At 38.8% G+C, this 17596-nt stretch overlaps 1 protein-coding gene and 1 pseudogene across 2 annotated transcripts in view; both read left to right on the top strand.

Moving 5' to 3' along the window:
- The window catches only part of KIF5B (kinesin family member 5B), a 44118-nt gene extending 32527 nt beyond the window's left edge, over positions 1-11591 (top strand). Inside the window, exons 17-26 of one of the 2 annotated variants that reach the window (XM_029237553.1) lie at positions 585-702; positions 1266-1327; positions 1422-1531; positions 2285-2386; positions 3402-3462; positions 3571-3642; positions 3785-3889; positions 4815-5031; positions 5612-5728; positions 9141-11591. In XM_029237553.1, coding sequence (XP_029093386.1) covers positions 585-702; positions 1266-1327; positions 1422-1531; positions 2285-2386; positions 3402-3462; positions 3571-3642; positions 3785-3889; positions 4815-5031; positions 5612-5728; positions 9141-9157 — 981 coding nt within the window. In that variant the 3' untranslated portion in view covers positions 9158-11591. Of the gene's footprint in view, positions 1-584; positions 703-1265; positions 1328-1421; positions 1532-2284; positions 2387-3401; positions 3463-3570; positions 3643-3784; positions 3890-4814; positions 5032-5611; positions 6039-9140 lie in introns of those variants that run through there. The other variant, XM_029237552.1, reaches the window with a different exon arrangement.
- Positions 11592-17080: 5489 nt separating this feature from the next.
- On the top strand, positions 17081-17193 carry LOC114905295 (annotated as a pseudogene).
- The last annotated feature ends 403 nt before the right edge of the window (positions 17194-17596 follow it).

Genomic DNA, 17596 nt, shown 5'->3' with positions numbered 1-17596 from the left:
CGTGTTACTAAAAATGACTGTCCGTAGGTTATTTTGAGTAACAACATTAAGAGGTTAATTCAATTAGTTTTTCTTACTCTAGCTGCAGTAAAATAACATGCATGATTTAAGTGGGTTATATTTGGTAACGTGTATGTTACGTATAGGAATTTACTAGAGAGCTGTGACTGATGTGACTGTTGAAGAATCTGGAAGGATTCTAGGGTGAATAAAAATGTGGGGCTGATTTTGTGGCTTTGGCAACTAAATGGGTGAGACCATTCACCAAGATAGGAATTGTAGCAGGAGGGATGAGGGTAATAATGTTAGTTGGAGATAACAGTAAGAATATTATCTCATATGTCAGCCTTTAGTGCCTTATTTTATAAGTGTTAAAAACTTGTACACATGACCATTTCATTGATTAAATTCTTTATCATTGTAAATCTTGCCCCTGAACATTTTAGGTTTAAATATCTTATTCTGTAAATGTATTATATGTTTAGATAATGTCGATAAAACTTGCTTACTTTCAAATATTCTGGACAACAAAGTATGTGTCAGAGATTTTATTCCACCTCATAGCAGTATATTTTTCCCAAAAGCATGAAGCCAAAATCAGGTCATTGACTGAATACCTTCAAAATGTGGAGCAAAAGAAAAGGCAGCTGGAGGAGTCTGTGGATTCCCTCAGTGAAGAACTAGTCCAGCTTCGAGCACAAGGTACTCACTTCTGGTTATTTATGAGTTATATCTCTATTGTAAGTTATTACCTACTTTAGTATAATTGTAGTCAACATTCACACTGATAGAGATTAGTAGGAATACAGGTAACTTGGAATAGTAAACAAATAACACATTTTAATGTGGCTTTGAAACATATTTTTGAAATCGTGTTTGAATATTCAAGTGGCCAGTCTAGGAATTTCCCACAAAGTTATAAAGTGGTGTGTGTGTGTGTGTGTGTGTGTGTGTGTGTGTGTGTGTGTGTCCTGACATAGGGGAAAGCTGTTTCATTTCCCTACCATGTGCTAACCCATCTGTTCCAGGACTTGGCAAAGAAAGTAAAGGAAACCAAAGAAAGTAAAAGGAAACACAAAGAATATAAAGTTACAAGTCAGTATGTCTTGAGCATAGAGAGCAAGATTTACCGTTTGGCATTTGGATAATTTAAAGTCAAGTACTGTTAAGGAACATAGCCTCATAAAACCCATTTGCGCCTTGGTTTATATCAAGAACTCTAAGGCCCATTTCCTCTCTTCTGTTTTCTCTCCCCACCCAAACAGAGAAGGTGCATGAAATGGAAAAGGAGCATTTGAATAAAGTTCAGACTGCAAATGAAGTCAAGGCAAGTTCGACGTAGCATTGGATCCTCACAGTTTTCATTCATCCTTGTTAATCTTGAGTAATCTGACGTAATATCTTTCCCCCAATGATTTTAGCAAGCCGTTGAACAGCAGATCCAAAGCCACAGAGAAACACATCAAAAACAGATCAGTAGTTTGAGAGATGAAGTCGAGGCAAAAGAAAAACTTATCACTGATCTTCAAGAGTAAGTATGCTTTCCTCTGAGATAGCAGAAACTACTGGTGGACAGTATATCCTTATTAGAAACCTGCATTTTTCTTTGAAACAATTTTTGACTTGAAAATGAAGAATCTTTTCATTTATGAGTGGAACTTCTAAGTTCCATAGGAAATTTTGGAAAAATGTCTTAGGTCTTTTGATGTAAATATTCAGTAAAAAGTAAAGAATTCCCAACTTCAGCCATTATTACAAATAGATACTACTGTCTCCTCCGAATCATTTCCTTAACTTTTAAAAAATATTCTTAACTGAGAAAAACTTTATTGGAAATTGTGGATTTTAGAAGTGTGTCTTTTAATAGGAGTTATCATCTCCATTTTTCTGGGACACATTTTGCTACTTCCAGAACCATATGCGTATAGCACAGAATTTATAGAAATTTGAGATCTGTGACCAAATCATGATTTGAGTAGGAACCAGAGGAGAGTAACAAAAAACAATGGCAAAGTTTGGGACATGGGGCTTATTGTTAACGGATTTAGGGATAAGAATTCAGGGAGATGAAAGATACAAAATCAAGTTATGGTTTCAAACCAAAGTATAAAAAGTACTGTGGGCTGAACGTAGCCCAGTCCTCTTTGCTGCTGGGGGTCACATCCTAACAGAGGAGGCCTGCCGTGTTTGAATGGTGAGACTGTGGAATTGGAGAGTTGGAAAGCTTTAATGGCAACATCTAGAAGATGGGGATGTTGATGCTGCGAGGTTTTTACTTTGTCAGCCAGAACCAGAAGATGGCATTAGAGCAAGGGCGCCTGAGAGCGGAGCACGAGAAGCTGAAAGCTACAGAGCAGGACAAAAGCAGAAAGCTACGTGAACTTACGTGAGTAGACCCTTAGTTCAAGTATAAAAGTAAAAGCTAAATGAGAGAGTTACTGGCATTACTCTCAGAAATATCCAGTGGATAAAGTTTTCACTTCGTGTAGGCTAAAGGGTGTTTTTCTTAAACCCTCTGAGTTGGTTTGATTTATACCTAAAAACTTGCAATACTTTCTTGTACTTAAGTGAAAGCCAGGTCTTAATATTTCACTGGTAATCACCTAAAACATGACATTTGGTAATTTAGAAGATTTCAGGATCTGCCACAAAAACGGAATTTTTGTCAGATTTGATCTTGTATAAATAAAAGACCATTATTGTTTTAGCCTTGCCTTTTGAACAGAGGTTTTTGCCATTTATTATTTTTTTTATTTACTGACTAAAAGTATAGTCAACACACAGTTTTCTATAATCTGAGCAGGTAGAAAACTCACGATTATAACTTTCACATACCTTGAATTTATCAGAGACAATTTATAAAGGAACAGTTGGTTAGGATGGGCACACCCACAGGACCAGCTCAGAGTTGATTTTTTAACAATTCTGCTGAATCTCAGCCATAATTTTGTTTAGAGTAACGGTAACTTAAAATGCATAAAATGTTTTAGTCTGCAATAATTTATAATCTCTGTAATTTTCAGTTAATCAGAATTATTTTGGATAAAGATCAGTATGCTATATGATAATGCATATTCTTAAAATATAAAAAGAACCGCTCCTTATTCCTTGAATTCTGCCACGTTTTCTTTCATCACTTCCATTGCTGTATTAGGACAGTTTTTTTCTAATAAACCATAGATTTAGAAAATTACAAGGCATATAGAAATTTCTTTGAAAGACACAACATTGGTAAGCTGTTTTTTAAAACTATGATGATCTTTTTTTTTCTATGATAATCCTTTACTTATTTGTAAGCATTGATCCTGTCAGATAAAAATATTTGATTCAATATTTCTGCTAAATATAGAATTTACGGACTCAAAGTTGAAAATGTATTTGTATATTCTTCCACTGTTTAGGGTTATGCAAGATAGACGAGAACAAGCGAGACAAGACCTGAAGGGTTTGGAAGAGACGGTGGTAAGAAAAACTTGGATATAAATAGGATTGGGGAATATTTAATGGGTTCTTCCCCTAGTTACTCAGTTTGAAGACCTACTTCTAAAAATACTGCTTTCTTAATTCAAGGCGAAGGAACTTCAGACTTTACACAACCTGCGGAAGCTCTTTGTTCAGGACCTGGCCACCAGGGTTAAAAAGGTAATAAAATAATACTGGGTCGGTGTTACTGTGTTTACTGTGTCTAATTGCATTGTGAGTGGAGTAGCCTCACACTGTCATAAGAGTGGGGAGGTAAGCGTTGCCCTTACTTGGTCTCATAGCACTTGCCCGTCTTCTCTAGAGCGCCGAGGTTGATTCGGACGACACCGGAGGCAGTGCTGCTCAGAAGCAAAAAATCTCCTTTCTCGAGAATAATCTTGAACAACTCACCAAAGTCCACAAACAGGTAACAAGGAGAATGTTTTGTGTTCGCTGCAATAAAATCTGAGGAGTGGCATGTATCTGAGTCTTCAGAGTCCTAAGGATTTTCATACCCTGAGCCATTCCATTATTTTATCACGCAATTGTAGGAACAAACAACTAGCAGTTTTTATGGGAGTTAATATTCCTAACAGCCTTTAGCAAGAGGTCAATGAAAACGTGTTGTTTTCTTTGTAGGGTTTCAGGTCTGTTAGTTTTCTTAATTTATTCATGGTCATTTTTAAATCTCTGGAAGACAAGTCTTTGAGTTAAAATACCCCCCCCTTTTTTTTTGATCTTTATACATTTAATGCCCCAGAGTCTGAAATACTACAATAATGAGGGAGTTCGTATTTTTTTTAAAGTAATGCTTACTGTGGGGTTTTTTGCTTATTTTTTATTAAGGCTTGATATGTGATTCAGTTACTTACTTTTTAAGTTTCTTGGCATACTTTATTGTTGTATGTCTTTGTTACTAGAAACCTGATGTTTGCAGTAGAGTGAGGTTAAGGGAATTTTAGCCTTCCTTGCTTTCAGTGCCTATTAAGAGACTTGCCAAGTTTATGTGTAATTGTGGATCTTGCTGTATCTAAAAAGATATTTGTTTCCACCAGATTAGTATCTTAATGAAGAGACCTAACACAGTGTTGTAGCATATTGTCATAGGGAAAAAGAACAGTCTCTCCAATCCCCCAGTATTGAATGAAGTTATATTTTGGGGAGAAACATATGTGAGGATGATATTTATGGGTATATGTATTCTTTGTTGCTGTCTAAATTATTTAAATTAGCTAAGTGAGAAAAATCTTAGTATAAAATGTAGTTTTTCTTTCAAGAGAAATTATGAAATGTTTCTGTTTTTTCAAATCATCGTTAAAGTCAGAATCCTTATTTTTCCTATATACCTTTAGCTGGTACGTGATAACGCAGATCTTCGCTGTGAGCTTCCTAAGCTGGAAAAGCGACTCAGAGCTACAGCTGAGAGAGTGAAAGCTTTGGAGTCGGCACTGAAAGAGGCCAAAGAAAATGCATCTCGCGATCGCAAACGCTATCAGCAGGAAGTAGATCGTATAAAGGAAGCAGTCAGGTCAAAGAATATGGCCAGAAGAGGGCATTCTGCACAAATTGGTTAGTAGGACACAATAAAACCTTTAAACCAAAAAAAAAAAAAAAAAAACCAAAAAACCTTTAAACCTTGCTTTGGTTTGAATGTTTTTATTTACTTGAGAACGTAATCTGATTGATTTGTTATGTGATGTCACGGTGGTTTTTGTCTGTATTTTCTAATTTACCAGAGTGGCATTGTTGGGAATGCAGAGCATTGAGGAATAGCCACCTTAATTAACAGGACAAGGAGATAAATCAGAACTAGACAAGCAAGACTGGTCAGGTGTAGGAGCAGCTGTGTAGAGCGATGTTATGAAAGCAAGAAGAGACTTGCAAGAAAATGTCCTGCACGGTATTTCATGCTTTAATTGCTAGGCATTGATGCAGGAATAAGGTTTTTAAGAGGCTAAGGATTGTATAGGTCCTGGAGAAAAGGATGTAACTGAAAAAGAAAAAGAGAGATAGAGGGATTCACTGAGAAACAAGAAGGCAAAGAAAAACAAGACATTTGGGAATTTGTTGTAAATAAGAAAAGAGACTTAACGAATCATTGGGGTTGTGTGTTATTTGTTCTGAAGTCAGTGTTTGTTTTTCATCCCAGCTAAACCTATTCGTCCTGGGCAACATCCGGCAGCTTCTCCGGCTCATCCCAGTGCAGTTCGTGGGGGAGGTGCACCTGTGCAGAACGGCCCGCCGGCGGCCGTGCGAGGCGGAGGAGGTGAGCAGGCGTGGCCTCACGCGGCGCCCTCGGGTCTGTGCTCTCTGGCTGGCTTCGGAGTCGCCGCTGTCCGTGGGGATGTTCAGCCGTTGGTGGCTAAGCAGTGTTTTGGATTCTCACAGTAGTGTTATGATTTCTTCATAATGTATGGGATTATAAAAGTAACTTAGCATGGTTTCGTCTAGTTTTTTCATAGTTCAGATCATACTATATGTATATTCAAATTTGTGCTCTTGCTGTTTTTAACGTAATATTGGGTCATTTTTCAAAGCTCTGGCTATTGTCTGATGCATATACCATGGTTTATAACTATTTTACTGGACATTTAATTATGTCAGTTTTTCCATACTTGAAATTTTCCAAAATTGAAATTTCCATGTATGAAATCTGAAGTATGAAACATCTTTTTATACCTCCTCACTTTCAGATTATTTCCAGAAGATTCCCATAAGTGGAATTATGAGAAAATGAACATTTTTAAGGCTCTTGACACATACTAACACACTGCTCTTCAGAAAGACCGCACCAAATTGTATTTAGCCAAGGACACTGCATTTTGTTGCATCTTTGCCAGTATTGAGTATTAATAGTTTTTAAGTTTCTAATTTAATAGGCTAAAATAAGCATCTCATTGATTTATTAATGAATTTGGATTTTTTCGTATATTTATTGGCCCACTTATATACGTATGTTTTTTATGAATTATTCCTGTGTCCTTTCCCATTTACCTATTGTGAGTGGTTTTTCTAACTGATTCATGAGTTCTTGTTTGTTTCTTTCTAAATACAAGTAATATCTGTTCCCTGTAGGGGGATGAAGAATTATCAAAAAGACACCACCCAATATATTGTATATATTCTTCTGGAGCTTTCTTTACATATTATAACTTTTAATATTAGAAAGTTTGAAGTGTCTAATAAACATTCTAATATAACATACTACCAACATACTACGCTATTCTATATATGCTACTTTGTAGCCAGCTTTTTTAACTTGGCAGTATATTCTGAACATGTTCTTATACAGCATGACTGATTATAGCTGCCTAATATTTTATCATATGACAGGAACTCAGATTAAATTCTTCAGCAAATCCCAAGTGTGTAGGTGGTATGGAAACTAAAAGCAGTAGATAACTCTGAGATAGGGACTGGCTTTGTTTCTAACAGTACTAAAGTCAGTTTATTTTAATCCTGCTTTTTACTTTGTCATTTCTGCATAACATTGGCTCTCAGTTTGAGTGGAAAGTTACGCAGTATTCTGGAGGAGTCGCATTTCCATAAGTTTAATACAGTTTTCTGTCCACATGGTAGAGGATTGGTACAGTGAAAAGAGTACAGATACTGGAGTCCCATCTAAGTTTGCATCCTGACTTTTCTACTTCTGTGAGCTTGCGCAAGTTACTTTTAAACAGTTAATTTGTCTCGTTTTGACTCCTTTTAAAATTCTTTAAAAAGTGTAAAAGTAAATTACGGATTTATGACCTATTTAATGTATCTCTGAAATAAAACATTTTTCTACATACCACAATAACATTATCACACTTGACAAAATATTTTTAGTATTATACCAATCCATATTCAGATTTTTCTAATTATTTATTTGTGGTTAAGTCTTCTACAGCTGGTTTGTCTACACCAGGGAGTAACCCAGGACTGATGTTTACATGCGGTTATTCCCCTTAAGTCTCTTGTAATCTAGAGTAACACCCCCCCTTTTCTAATGACACTGACTTACTGAATAGACTAAGCCAGTGTCCTTGAGCATATGCCTCCTCGGATGTGTTCGGTTGTTTCTGTGTGTAGTTGCCTTGTTCCTCTATTCCCTGTTTATTAGAAGCATTTATTGGATTCTTTTAAACATGTTTACAGACTACGCTGTGGGTGATACGTGTTTAATATTGTGTCACATCAGCAGACATTACAGGAGTTTTCCTGCCAATTAAGAGATGGCCTCTGTTTTTCCCCCTTTGGATTAATAACTTGTTGAGCCCCTTTACTAATAAAATGAAAGTCATTCTTGAGAATTACGCAAGTTAAGATGTCATTACCTAGTACAGCACGGGTGCTGAGTAGATGCAAGCTGCCTTTTCTGGAAGTGGAGCTGGGCAGTTTTCAAAAGATAATTATAAATACAGGTAAAAGTTTATCCGTTTTGGATATTGTCCTCACATTAAAATTCACATGTGAACTTTGAACTCCTATCTCATTTGCAGAGAGGATAGTCCATGGCCTTTGTTAAATATAACTAGGTTTTAGCTTGAAAGTAGAATGCTGATCGCAGCGTCATGACAGCACTTAAGCACATGAGGGAGATGGCTAACCTGGCTAACCCAGGTTTTCAAGACTTGAAGTAACTATAAAAGTATAACCACTTACAGGTTTGTTTCATTGCTGGTCCAAAGGATAATGGTTATTATTTTTTAAAGTCTTGCATCGATCATTCTTAACCCATGATTGAGGAGTATATGATCTACATAAGTGATAAATTGTTGAAAAAATTAGATACTTTGTAGAGATTTTTAAATTAGTTTTTAATTATTAAGAAAAACATTTCAAAACACTGGGTTTATTTTGGGAAAAGATGGCAATGTATGAGTGATACTGATACTTTCAGTACCCAGTTTTACATGGCTGGTTCTTCTAACTGCGTAATGCTTTGGACAGGTGGAGGTTTTCTAATAAACATGGAGGCAGGTAGGCAGCTGAACACAGGTGCCTCTAGGCGACACCTGCTGCCGGGGTTGTGTAGTGTTGTGTAGTGTAGTGTTGTGTAGTGTAGTTTATTTTAGTGTGTAGTGTAGTGTAGTGTTGTGTAGTTTATTGGCCACACCCGCTCGCCTTGCAGCTGCTTAGTTCCCAGACCAGGGATTGCGCCGGGCACAGCAGTGAAAGCACCGAGTCCTAACCGCTGGAGTGCCAGGGAAGTCCCTGGGCTTGTTTATTTCACTGTCACTTCCCACCACGTGTACCTCTTGCTTATCCCTCCCCGGCCCCTTTTTGTTTCTTACGGCTACCATGTATGTAACATTGCTAGTTAGTTAGTGGTCCTTGGCTTAATGTCGCTGCCACTGTCCACTGGCTGCCATTCTATTAATCATCCTTTTCTTTTTTAAAAAAATCTAACTCGTACATCCGCTCACTCATAGCTCTTGCGGGGAGTAAAAGCATGCAGGGTGACCTCCTTTCAATATCGTACTGTCCCTAAATGGCTCTGCTTAGGAGGCATATAAAAGGAAAAATTCAGTCATTTAATGTTGCCATCTTTTCAGTTTTGGGGAAAATGGTCAAAGCTGTTGGCTAAATGTTTTTAAACTCATTAGTATATTTTATTTAATTCTTTTCATGATTATATCAAACACAAGTTTTGTATAAATAAAAATATTTTTCTCTGTGCTTTCTTCCATCTTCAGGTGTTAAAAGTAATTGAAGTATGAAGAGGACATTATATCAATGACTATAGCCTGTATCCCTTGGGAACTTTAGAATTATAACCTTTTTTTAGTGTATAAATTGTACCTGGCCTGTACAGCTGTTTCCTTCCCTCTCTTCTCGTAAACTCTGCTGCTTCCCAACACAACTAGAGTGCAATTTTGGTGTCTTAGAAGGGAAAAACGACAGTTTACAACTGTGGCCCTATTTATTACACAGTTTGTCTTTCATGTCTTAAATTTAGTCTTCACTGTGCCAACCTAACTGTGTCATACAGGACTGTGCTTTTTGTACTTGTTTTTTTGTGTTTATTTTTTAATCTCAGTTTAAGTTACCTAGCTGCTACTGCTTGTTGTTTTTCTTTTCTTATTAAAACAATATTTTAGGGGAAATGGAAGCTTTAGATTAAATGTCTTAAATTTTACCACTTATAACACTACATGCCCACAAATTATATCAGGTCAGTACTGTACATTAAAATCCCTTGAAATGACTTCGGAGTTAAAAATTATCTGTATCATCTCTGAAGTTTGCTTCTGAAAACTACTCTTTGAGCACTGAAACCTTTAAAACTGCCTAACTAGACATTTGAGACTGAGCAAGGCTACTTAATTATCTCATGAAATGACTGTTGTTGAATTATCTTGAATAGAAATACTTTACAATATCAAAAGCAAATCTTTTGCTTTTGTTTAAGAAGGAGAGTTTGGAAAAGGAATTTATTTCTGTTCTTCCCAGTGCTCTAATCCACATAGCTTGATGGAATGAAAACAGCCTGCTTTGTTTTGGTGAGCCCACTAATTAACAGAAGAATTGGATAATGATTTGTCATCTTACTATAGTGAAGTGAACTAAGATATTATAGGATTAAACATAATTTTATATTGTTAGTACCGTATTGTTTGATCTAAATTTATAGCCTATGGAAATTGAGAAAAAATGTGGAAGGACAAGACAAATATATGGTAAATTTATAAATATATAGGTTAAATTTTGGTCTGAAATCCCTGAGGTTTTTTACCTGGTACACTAAGTCATAACACTATAATTTATTTCTTGTTTAGTCTAGAAGTAGTAAATTTTTTGCAAGTCACTAACAATCCTCAAATAAATTATTTTGTTGGCAGTAGCTGGTAGTTTTGTCGTTAACTGTACCTGTTCTTCTTCCTCAGATGATTAAACTGAGTCAGCAGTTTGTTTTAGAAGCTATACAAGTAACAGGGGAAGAGATTTCAATGTGTGCTTCATCAGTTGGGGGTGGGTAACTGCAGCTGTGTTAGCAGACATTTGCAGAGAATGGGGATTTAAGGTTACTCAGAAGAGAAAGTTGGAAAGTTCTGTTAGGATCTGGGTGGCAGAATTAACTTTTCGAAAAAGTTTTATATACAGATATTTGTATTAAATTTGGAGCCGTAGTCAGAAGACTCAGATCATAATTGGCGTATTTTTCTATTTCCTTAACTGTTGCAATTTCCACTTTTATAATAGTTTTCATTTAAAATATAAATTTATTTTTTTAACAGTCAAAAATCCTTGCTGTTACGATCTGCAACCTTACAAATGATTGTATTGTTTTTAGGAATGATCAAAAGAAACACTCCAAAAATTGAGATGAAACCTTGTAGAGCAGCAAGATTGAAGCAGTGCAGTTCACTTAAAAAGAGTGCTACCACCTATTTGTGATGATAGTTTTCTAAATGGAGAGATGTTTGGCTGCATTCACATACACATTTGTATTTTGTTTTCAAATGAAAGCTTGCTTTTTGGGCAATATTCTTAGATGAAGCAGAATTTTTTTTCTCTCTTTTGTCTGAACATGGTAGTTTCATTCTTATAAGATACATCATGGTATTGGTACTGTGTAACAAACAATGAATTGTAACTAGCATGTGGTTCAGAGTATACAGTGCTAGGGTTTTTTAAATATCTTAATGGTTCTTTTCTATTTATAATTTCAAACTTTCACAAAGTGTACAGAGAATTTCCTAAATTTGTTTTCACTGAACTGCTTTTGCTATGGTAGGTCATTAAACACAGCGTTTACTCTTACAAATGAAAATTTCTGATCATCTGGAACATTGACACTTACTTCAATTTGCAGTGTCTTTTATTTTTGACTGACTGTATTAATGTTCTTCTGAGTGGTATTGATAAATGGTTCAGAAGAGAAACTCAGTGAAATAAAAATATTTATTCATGGTGATCAATTAAATTATTTGCCTAATTTAAGAAAACTACTGTGCGTAACTCTCAATTTGACAGGAGGTGATAGAAAAGAGTCTGAGTTCACCTGTGGAATGTGTTGGTTTCTTTTCAGTGCTTGAAGATACATTCAAAGATAATTGGTTTGGGAAGGCGCCATATAATTATAGCTAACCTGCATGCTGTAAATGTCTTCTGTGTTCAAATAAAGAGGAAAAAATTTTTTGAAATGTCATGACTTTCTTAAAACTCAATTCAGTGACGTGTTAGGTTGATTTTACATGACCAAGTGGCCTTCTTTCTTGACAGAACAGTGACTAATATGTCATTACATTCATGTGTACTTTGTCTCCTAATGTATTGCATACGCTTTGGACATCGTAGGCTGAAGAATTAAGAGCTAGAGATGAACCATCAGTCTCCCTTGTGTTATTTTACATTAGTGTATCCTGATACGTGATGAGGACACTTCGCCGTGTTATTCTTCCCCCAAAACTATTAACCCCAGTCTGACCATGAGAAAAACATCAAACTAACCCAAGTGGAGGGACATTCTACCAAATGCCTGACCAGTACTCTTCCGCAGTGTAAAGGTCGTGGAAAACCAGGAAGATAAGTCTGAGGAGACTTGGGAGACTTGGCAGCCGGACGCAGTGACGCAGGGCGGTGTCCTGGGTTGGACCCTGGAACAGTAGAAGGACATCGGGGAAAACTGGTGAAATCTGTTAGCAGTAGTGTGCCGGTTCATTTCCTAGTTCTGACAGAGGTGCAGTGGTGATGCGAGATGGTACATTAGGAGGGAGAGTCTGAGGGCGACTCCCTGTATTACCGTTGCTACTTTTCTGTAAGTTAAAATCATTCTGAAATAAAAGGTTTATTTACTAATTTATAAGGCAGCAAGCCACAAAGAACAACAGGAGACCACAAGCAGGAAAGCAAAACTCAGCAGACACCTGACTCAACCAGCAGTGGGGAACGCCAGGGAGCAGCTCAGTATCCCCCCAGAGCACCCCTAAGTGGTCATGAATGTGACCTCCGTACCTCTGGAAGTAGGAGTGGAAGGAGACTGAAATAGGACTAGTCGAAAGTCTATCTAGACCTTTCCATTTGACCCGCAGATCCCTTCTTCAACGCTGCACAGCTTGCCCACCGCCCCTCTCACGTCCCAGGGTGAGCCTGTGTATTCTCGGAAGGTGAAGCAGAGGGTCTCCAGGTGCAAGTGCTGGTGGCAGTCGAGGGTAGGGTGACGTGCTGGAAACAGGAGTGCGCCCGTTAGCAGTGTCTCCCCTCATTGCCACAGCTCCTCCTTGGCGCTGCTAGGGGTTGAATTGTGTACCCTCAAACTTCCTGTGTTAAAGTCTCAGTCCTCAAGAATGTGACCTTCCTTGGAGGTAGGGCCTTTTCGGGCGTAATCAAGTTAAAGGTCATCAGGGTGGCTCTTGCCAATGTGACTTGTGACATAAAAGAGAAATTTGACAGGTGCATGGAGGGAGACACAGGGAGAAGATGGCCATCTACAAGCCATGGAGAGACAAACAGTCCTCCCTTCATAGCCCTCTGACGGAGCCAACCCTGCCAACACCCTGGTTTGGGGCTTGTAGCCTCCAGAACTGTGAGACCATCCATTTCTACTACCTCGCCTAGTCTGTGGTGCTTGCTTTCATCAGCCCGAGCAGACCAATGTGATTGCCGACACTGGCAGCGAGCTGGGCCCTCTAAGCATTCCTCCTTTCTTTCCTTCGGTTTGCGTCTTGTTAATACCATCCAGTTGTCAGTGGTGTGAAGGGGGCCGGTGAGGGGCACCAGGCGTACACGGTCCCTTAGTGAGCGAAGAGCCCGGGCCACATGGCCACCTCTCCAGCAGCAGGTGGCCTCCCTCTGGGAGCCTGCCCTTTAGCCTCAGAGAGGAGCTTCCTGCCCACCTGATCTATGGTGGTGGGCAGGGGAAGGGCAGCCTTGGCCCACTAGGATCCAGTGAGGTGTTTCCTCCCCACCACCAGTCCCAGCCAGGGTCTCGACCTGGCCTGCCCGCACCCCGGAGGGTTGCTTCCCTCTCACCTAGTGATTGGACCAGCTGTAGCCTGGGAAACCTAGCAAGCTTCTCCACCATCCATTGGGCTGCAGCCATGCCTTTGCAATGAGATCTGAGCCCCAGACATGGGGAAGGAGCCCCTTCCAAGTCTGTTCCTTCCCTGGGTACTCTCCCTTAGCCCTAGACTATTCTTGAAAGTTCTCTGTACCCATTTCTAGTTCATCCCCTCGGACCTGGCCTGATACAGAGGGTAATATGAACGTTTGCAATCAGAATACTTAGAAGCCCAACCTTCTACCATTGCTTGGTCACCTGAATGCTGGCAACCAGGCTTATGCTTTCCAGCCAGGAGATGAGAGGACTTCAGTGAAAAGTTTGACAACTGATACAAGGAATACCCCAAGAAGCACAGTTTCAGAAATGCCACAGTCAACAGTCCTACTCCTGTGAACCAATTGCTTCCAGTCAGCTTCATCGTGTCCCCACCTTACATAGGTGCAGACAGCCAAGGATCACGAAGCATGTGAAGAAAGCCTTTACGATGACAGGATCAAAACAAAATAATAATAATATGGAGGAAAGTGGAACTATGAAAGGGGAAGAAAACATTTTTAAAAACATACTAAATTTAGTACCTTTCACTTCCACCTTGAAGAACATGGATATTAAAGTGCTAATATAATTACCTTCCCTAGTATATCTTTTTTACTTTTTGTTATGTATAAAAAACAACTAAAAACATGCACGGTTTGTGAGGAAATGACAAATTTCAGAAAATTCAGAATCTGAATACACTCTATACATAGCTTCTAGATAAAGACACAAAATTACCAGGTACTCAGAGGCCCCCTGGGCCCATTCTAGTGACTCCCCTTAAGGTTTAATATTGTTCTGGTATCTAACAAAAAGATCACTTTACCTGTATTTTATATAAATGTTATGACACAGTATAACCACTTTTGGATTGGGCTTTTTTATTCCTTATGTTGTCTGTGAATATACCTATATGCTTGCCTGTTATGATCATGCATTGCCACTGTTGCATAGGATTCCATAGTGTGAACATTTAACAATTTATCCCAATGTGTATTACAATATGAGTGATTTTCAGTTTGTGTCTATTGAGAATAGCACTGGTATATAAATTCTAGAACTTGGGAAAAAAAAAAAAACCTAATAGTAAGAGCCTCAAGATTTTGACATAGTGAAAAAAGAGTTTGTCTCCACTAAACAAAACAAAAAACCAAGGGGTCAGAAGAAAGAAATACTGAGAAACCAAAAAAGTCTTGAAAATAGAAACAATAGGAAGGTTAGAAGATGAAGTTGAGAAAGTTGCCGACAAAGTCATACACACAAAAAAAGTCAGAGGGCTTCCCTGGTGGTGCAGTGGTTAAGAATCCGCCTGCCAATGCAGGGGATACGGGTTTGAGCCCTGGTCCAGGAAGATCCCACATGCTGTGGAGCAGCTAAGCCCATGCACCACAACTACTGAGCCTGTGCTCTAGAGCCCACAAGCCACAACTACTGAGCCTGCACTCTAGAGCCCATGAGCCACAACTACTGAGCCCACGAGCCACAACTACTGAAGCCCGTGCACCGAGAGCCTGTGCTCCGCAACAAGAGAAGCCACCGCAATGAGAAGCCCATGCACCGCAACGAAGAGTAGCCCCCACTTGTCACAACTAGAGAAAGACCAAATGCAGCCAAAAATAATTAATTTTAAAAATAATAAAATAAATGGTCATTTTAAAAAAAAGTTGGAAAATAGGAAAGAAATTAGAAGACCACAACACAAGGCTTCAGGTCTGAATAAGTTAAATAAGAAAATGTAACTGAAGGCCATCTGTTGCCAATGCCCAGAACAGTGGATAAAAATAGAACCACACTAAGGCACAGTACAAAGAAAACCATAAAAAAACAAAAAAAAATTTCGTACAAAGGTCTGAGAATCTGAATGTATCAAACAACACTGGAAATTAGAAGAAAATGGATCAGTACCCTCAAAATTCTGAGGGAATGTGATCTCAAACCTCAATTGGTATAAAGGTAGGTAAAATAAGGTTTTCAAACACACAAGTTCTCAAAAAATGTACTTCTTATGTATCATTTATTGGGAAGCTATTGCTCAACCAAGTGAGAAATTAAACTAAGAAAGAGGAAGATGTGGGACATACAAAAGAAGAGACCAACAAAAGAAGGGAAGCACCAAGGTGACAGCATCAAAAGCAACCTGTCCAGATGGGAGTCCATCAGTCAGAAGACTGCCAGAGATACGTTTCCAAGACAAATCAGAGTGATTGATGTGTTTGAAGATTTTGAGAAAAAAATTTATATAACTGAAGATGAGTTTAGGGTTGACTAAATGGCACATAAAACACTAAGGGAAAAAAGAATTACTGAGGGACTTCCCTGGTGGCGCAGTGGTTAAGAATCCGCCTGCCAGTGCAGGGGACACGGGTTCGAGCCCTGGTCCGGGAAGATCCCACATGCCGCGGAGCAACTAAGCCCGTGCGCCACAACTACTGAGCCCGCGTGCCACAACTACTGAAGCCCGCGCGCCTAGAGCCCGTGCTCTGCAACAAGAGAAGCCACTGCCATGAGAAGCCCGCACACCGCAACAAAGAGCAGTCTCCACTCGCTGCAACTAGAGAAAGCCTGTGCGCAGCAACGAAGACCCAACGCAGCCATAAATAAATAAATAAATTGATCTTTTTCTTTTAAAAAAGAATTACTTATTCAAAAAAGAATCCGGGGGTGGTGGTGCTGTGATGAATTGGGAGATTGGGATTGACATATATACACTAATATGTATAAAACAGATAACTAACAAGAACCTGCTGTAGAAAAAACTAAATAAAATTTAAATGATAAAGCAGAAAAAAAAAAGACTCCTAAATATAACCCAAAAAAGTAGACTCACAGATACAGAGAACAAACTAGTGGTTACCATTGTGGGCGTGGGAGGCACAAACCATTGGGTATGAGATAGATTCAAGGATGTGTTGTAAAACATGGGGAATATAGCCAATATTTTGCAGTAACTGTAAATGAGAAGTAACATTTAAAAATTGTATTACAATTTTTTTTAAATAAGTGCCCCAAAAAAAAAGAATCCTAAGATAAGCAAGAGAGGAAAAGTCACCATAGTATATTACATGACTCAGCTGTGATTGGCACATTTCATCGTAGTAGTAATGGAAACATGGATTGGTAACTAAATTTACAACATGACCTTATTGAGAGGAAGAGGGGTTGTGTCTATGTGTTGATGCTGGTGAAAGAGGGTTCAATCCTCATCTTCCACAGAATAAGACAACTGGCACCGCTTAACCGTGACTAATCAATAAGTAGCAGAGATTTGGAGATAAAATGACAGTGGCTGCTTCTGGAGAGTGGGAAAGAGGTGAAGTGGGGCAGGGGACCGCTGTTTTGTTTGGGGTAGAAGGAACCACTGTTTTTGAAACAAGTTTTCTAGAGCGTGTTTGACTTTTCAGGGCTCAGGTTGTATCCTGTGGTAGGGTGGCTCTCCGAGGATGGCTTCAGAAGCATGTCCCCGGTTCTTGACCCAACCTAGAATTCAACTTGCCCATTTGCAGAAAAACACTTGAAAACCTCGAGGTGACTCTTAGGTCTTTTGTTCTGTAATTCTGAGATGCCAAGTAATCTGGTCTAGAGTTATAACATCTGGTGCTCGCTTCAGCAGTACACATGCTAAAAATTAGAACAAAACAACAAAGATTAAGTAACATTGCCCCTGCACAAGGATAACACACAAATTTGTGGAGCTGTTGCCTACTTTTAATTAAATGTCCTCTTAGTTCAAAAATATATATATATGTAGATCACATCTGAAAGGTTTATCTTAAATTAAGTCTTCAGGGACTTCCGTGGTAGTGCAGTGGTTAAGACTCTGCGCCCCCAAGGCAGGGGGCCCAGGTTTGGTCCCTGGTTGGGGAACTAGATCCCACATGCATGCCGCAACTAAGAGTTTGCATGCTGCAAAAGAAAGAAAGAAATTAAGCCTTCATAATCACTGACTTTATGTGGAAATAAATCCACAGGTCTCTCAAGCTGAAGTAAGCAGTTCTCGAAAGTCCTTTTTTTTTTTGGCCGCACAGTGCTGCTTGCGGGATCTCAGTTCCCCGACCAGGGATTGAACCCGGGCCTCAGCAGTGAAAGCACCGAGTCCTAACCACTGGACCG

This window comes from Monodon monoceros, unplaced genomic scaffold (genome assembly GCF_005190385.1).
Source record: "Monodon monoceros isolate NGI ecotype Baffin Bay Population unplaced genomic scaffold, NGI_Narwhal_1 Super_Scaffold_21, whole genome shotgun sequence".
NCBI classification, from domain to species: domain Eukaryota; kingdom Metazoa; phylum Chordata; class Mammalia; order Artiodactyla; family Monodontidae; genus Monodon; species Monodon monoceros.
Note: the sequence above shows the minus strand (reverse complement) of the source record. Positions and strands in the feature narration are given on the sequence as shown.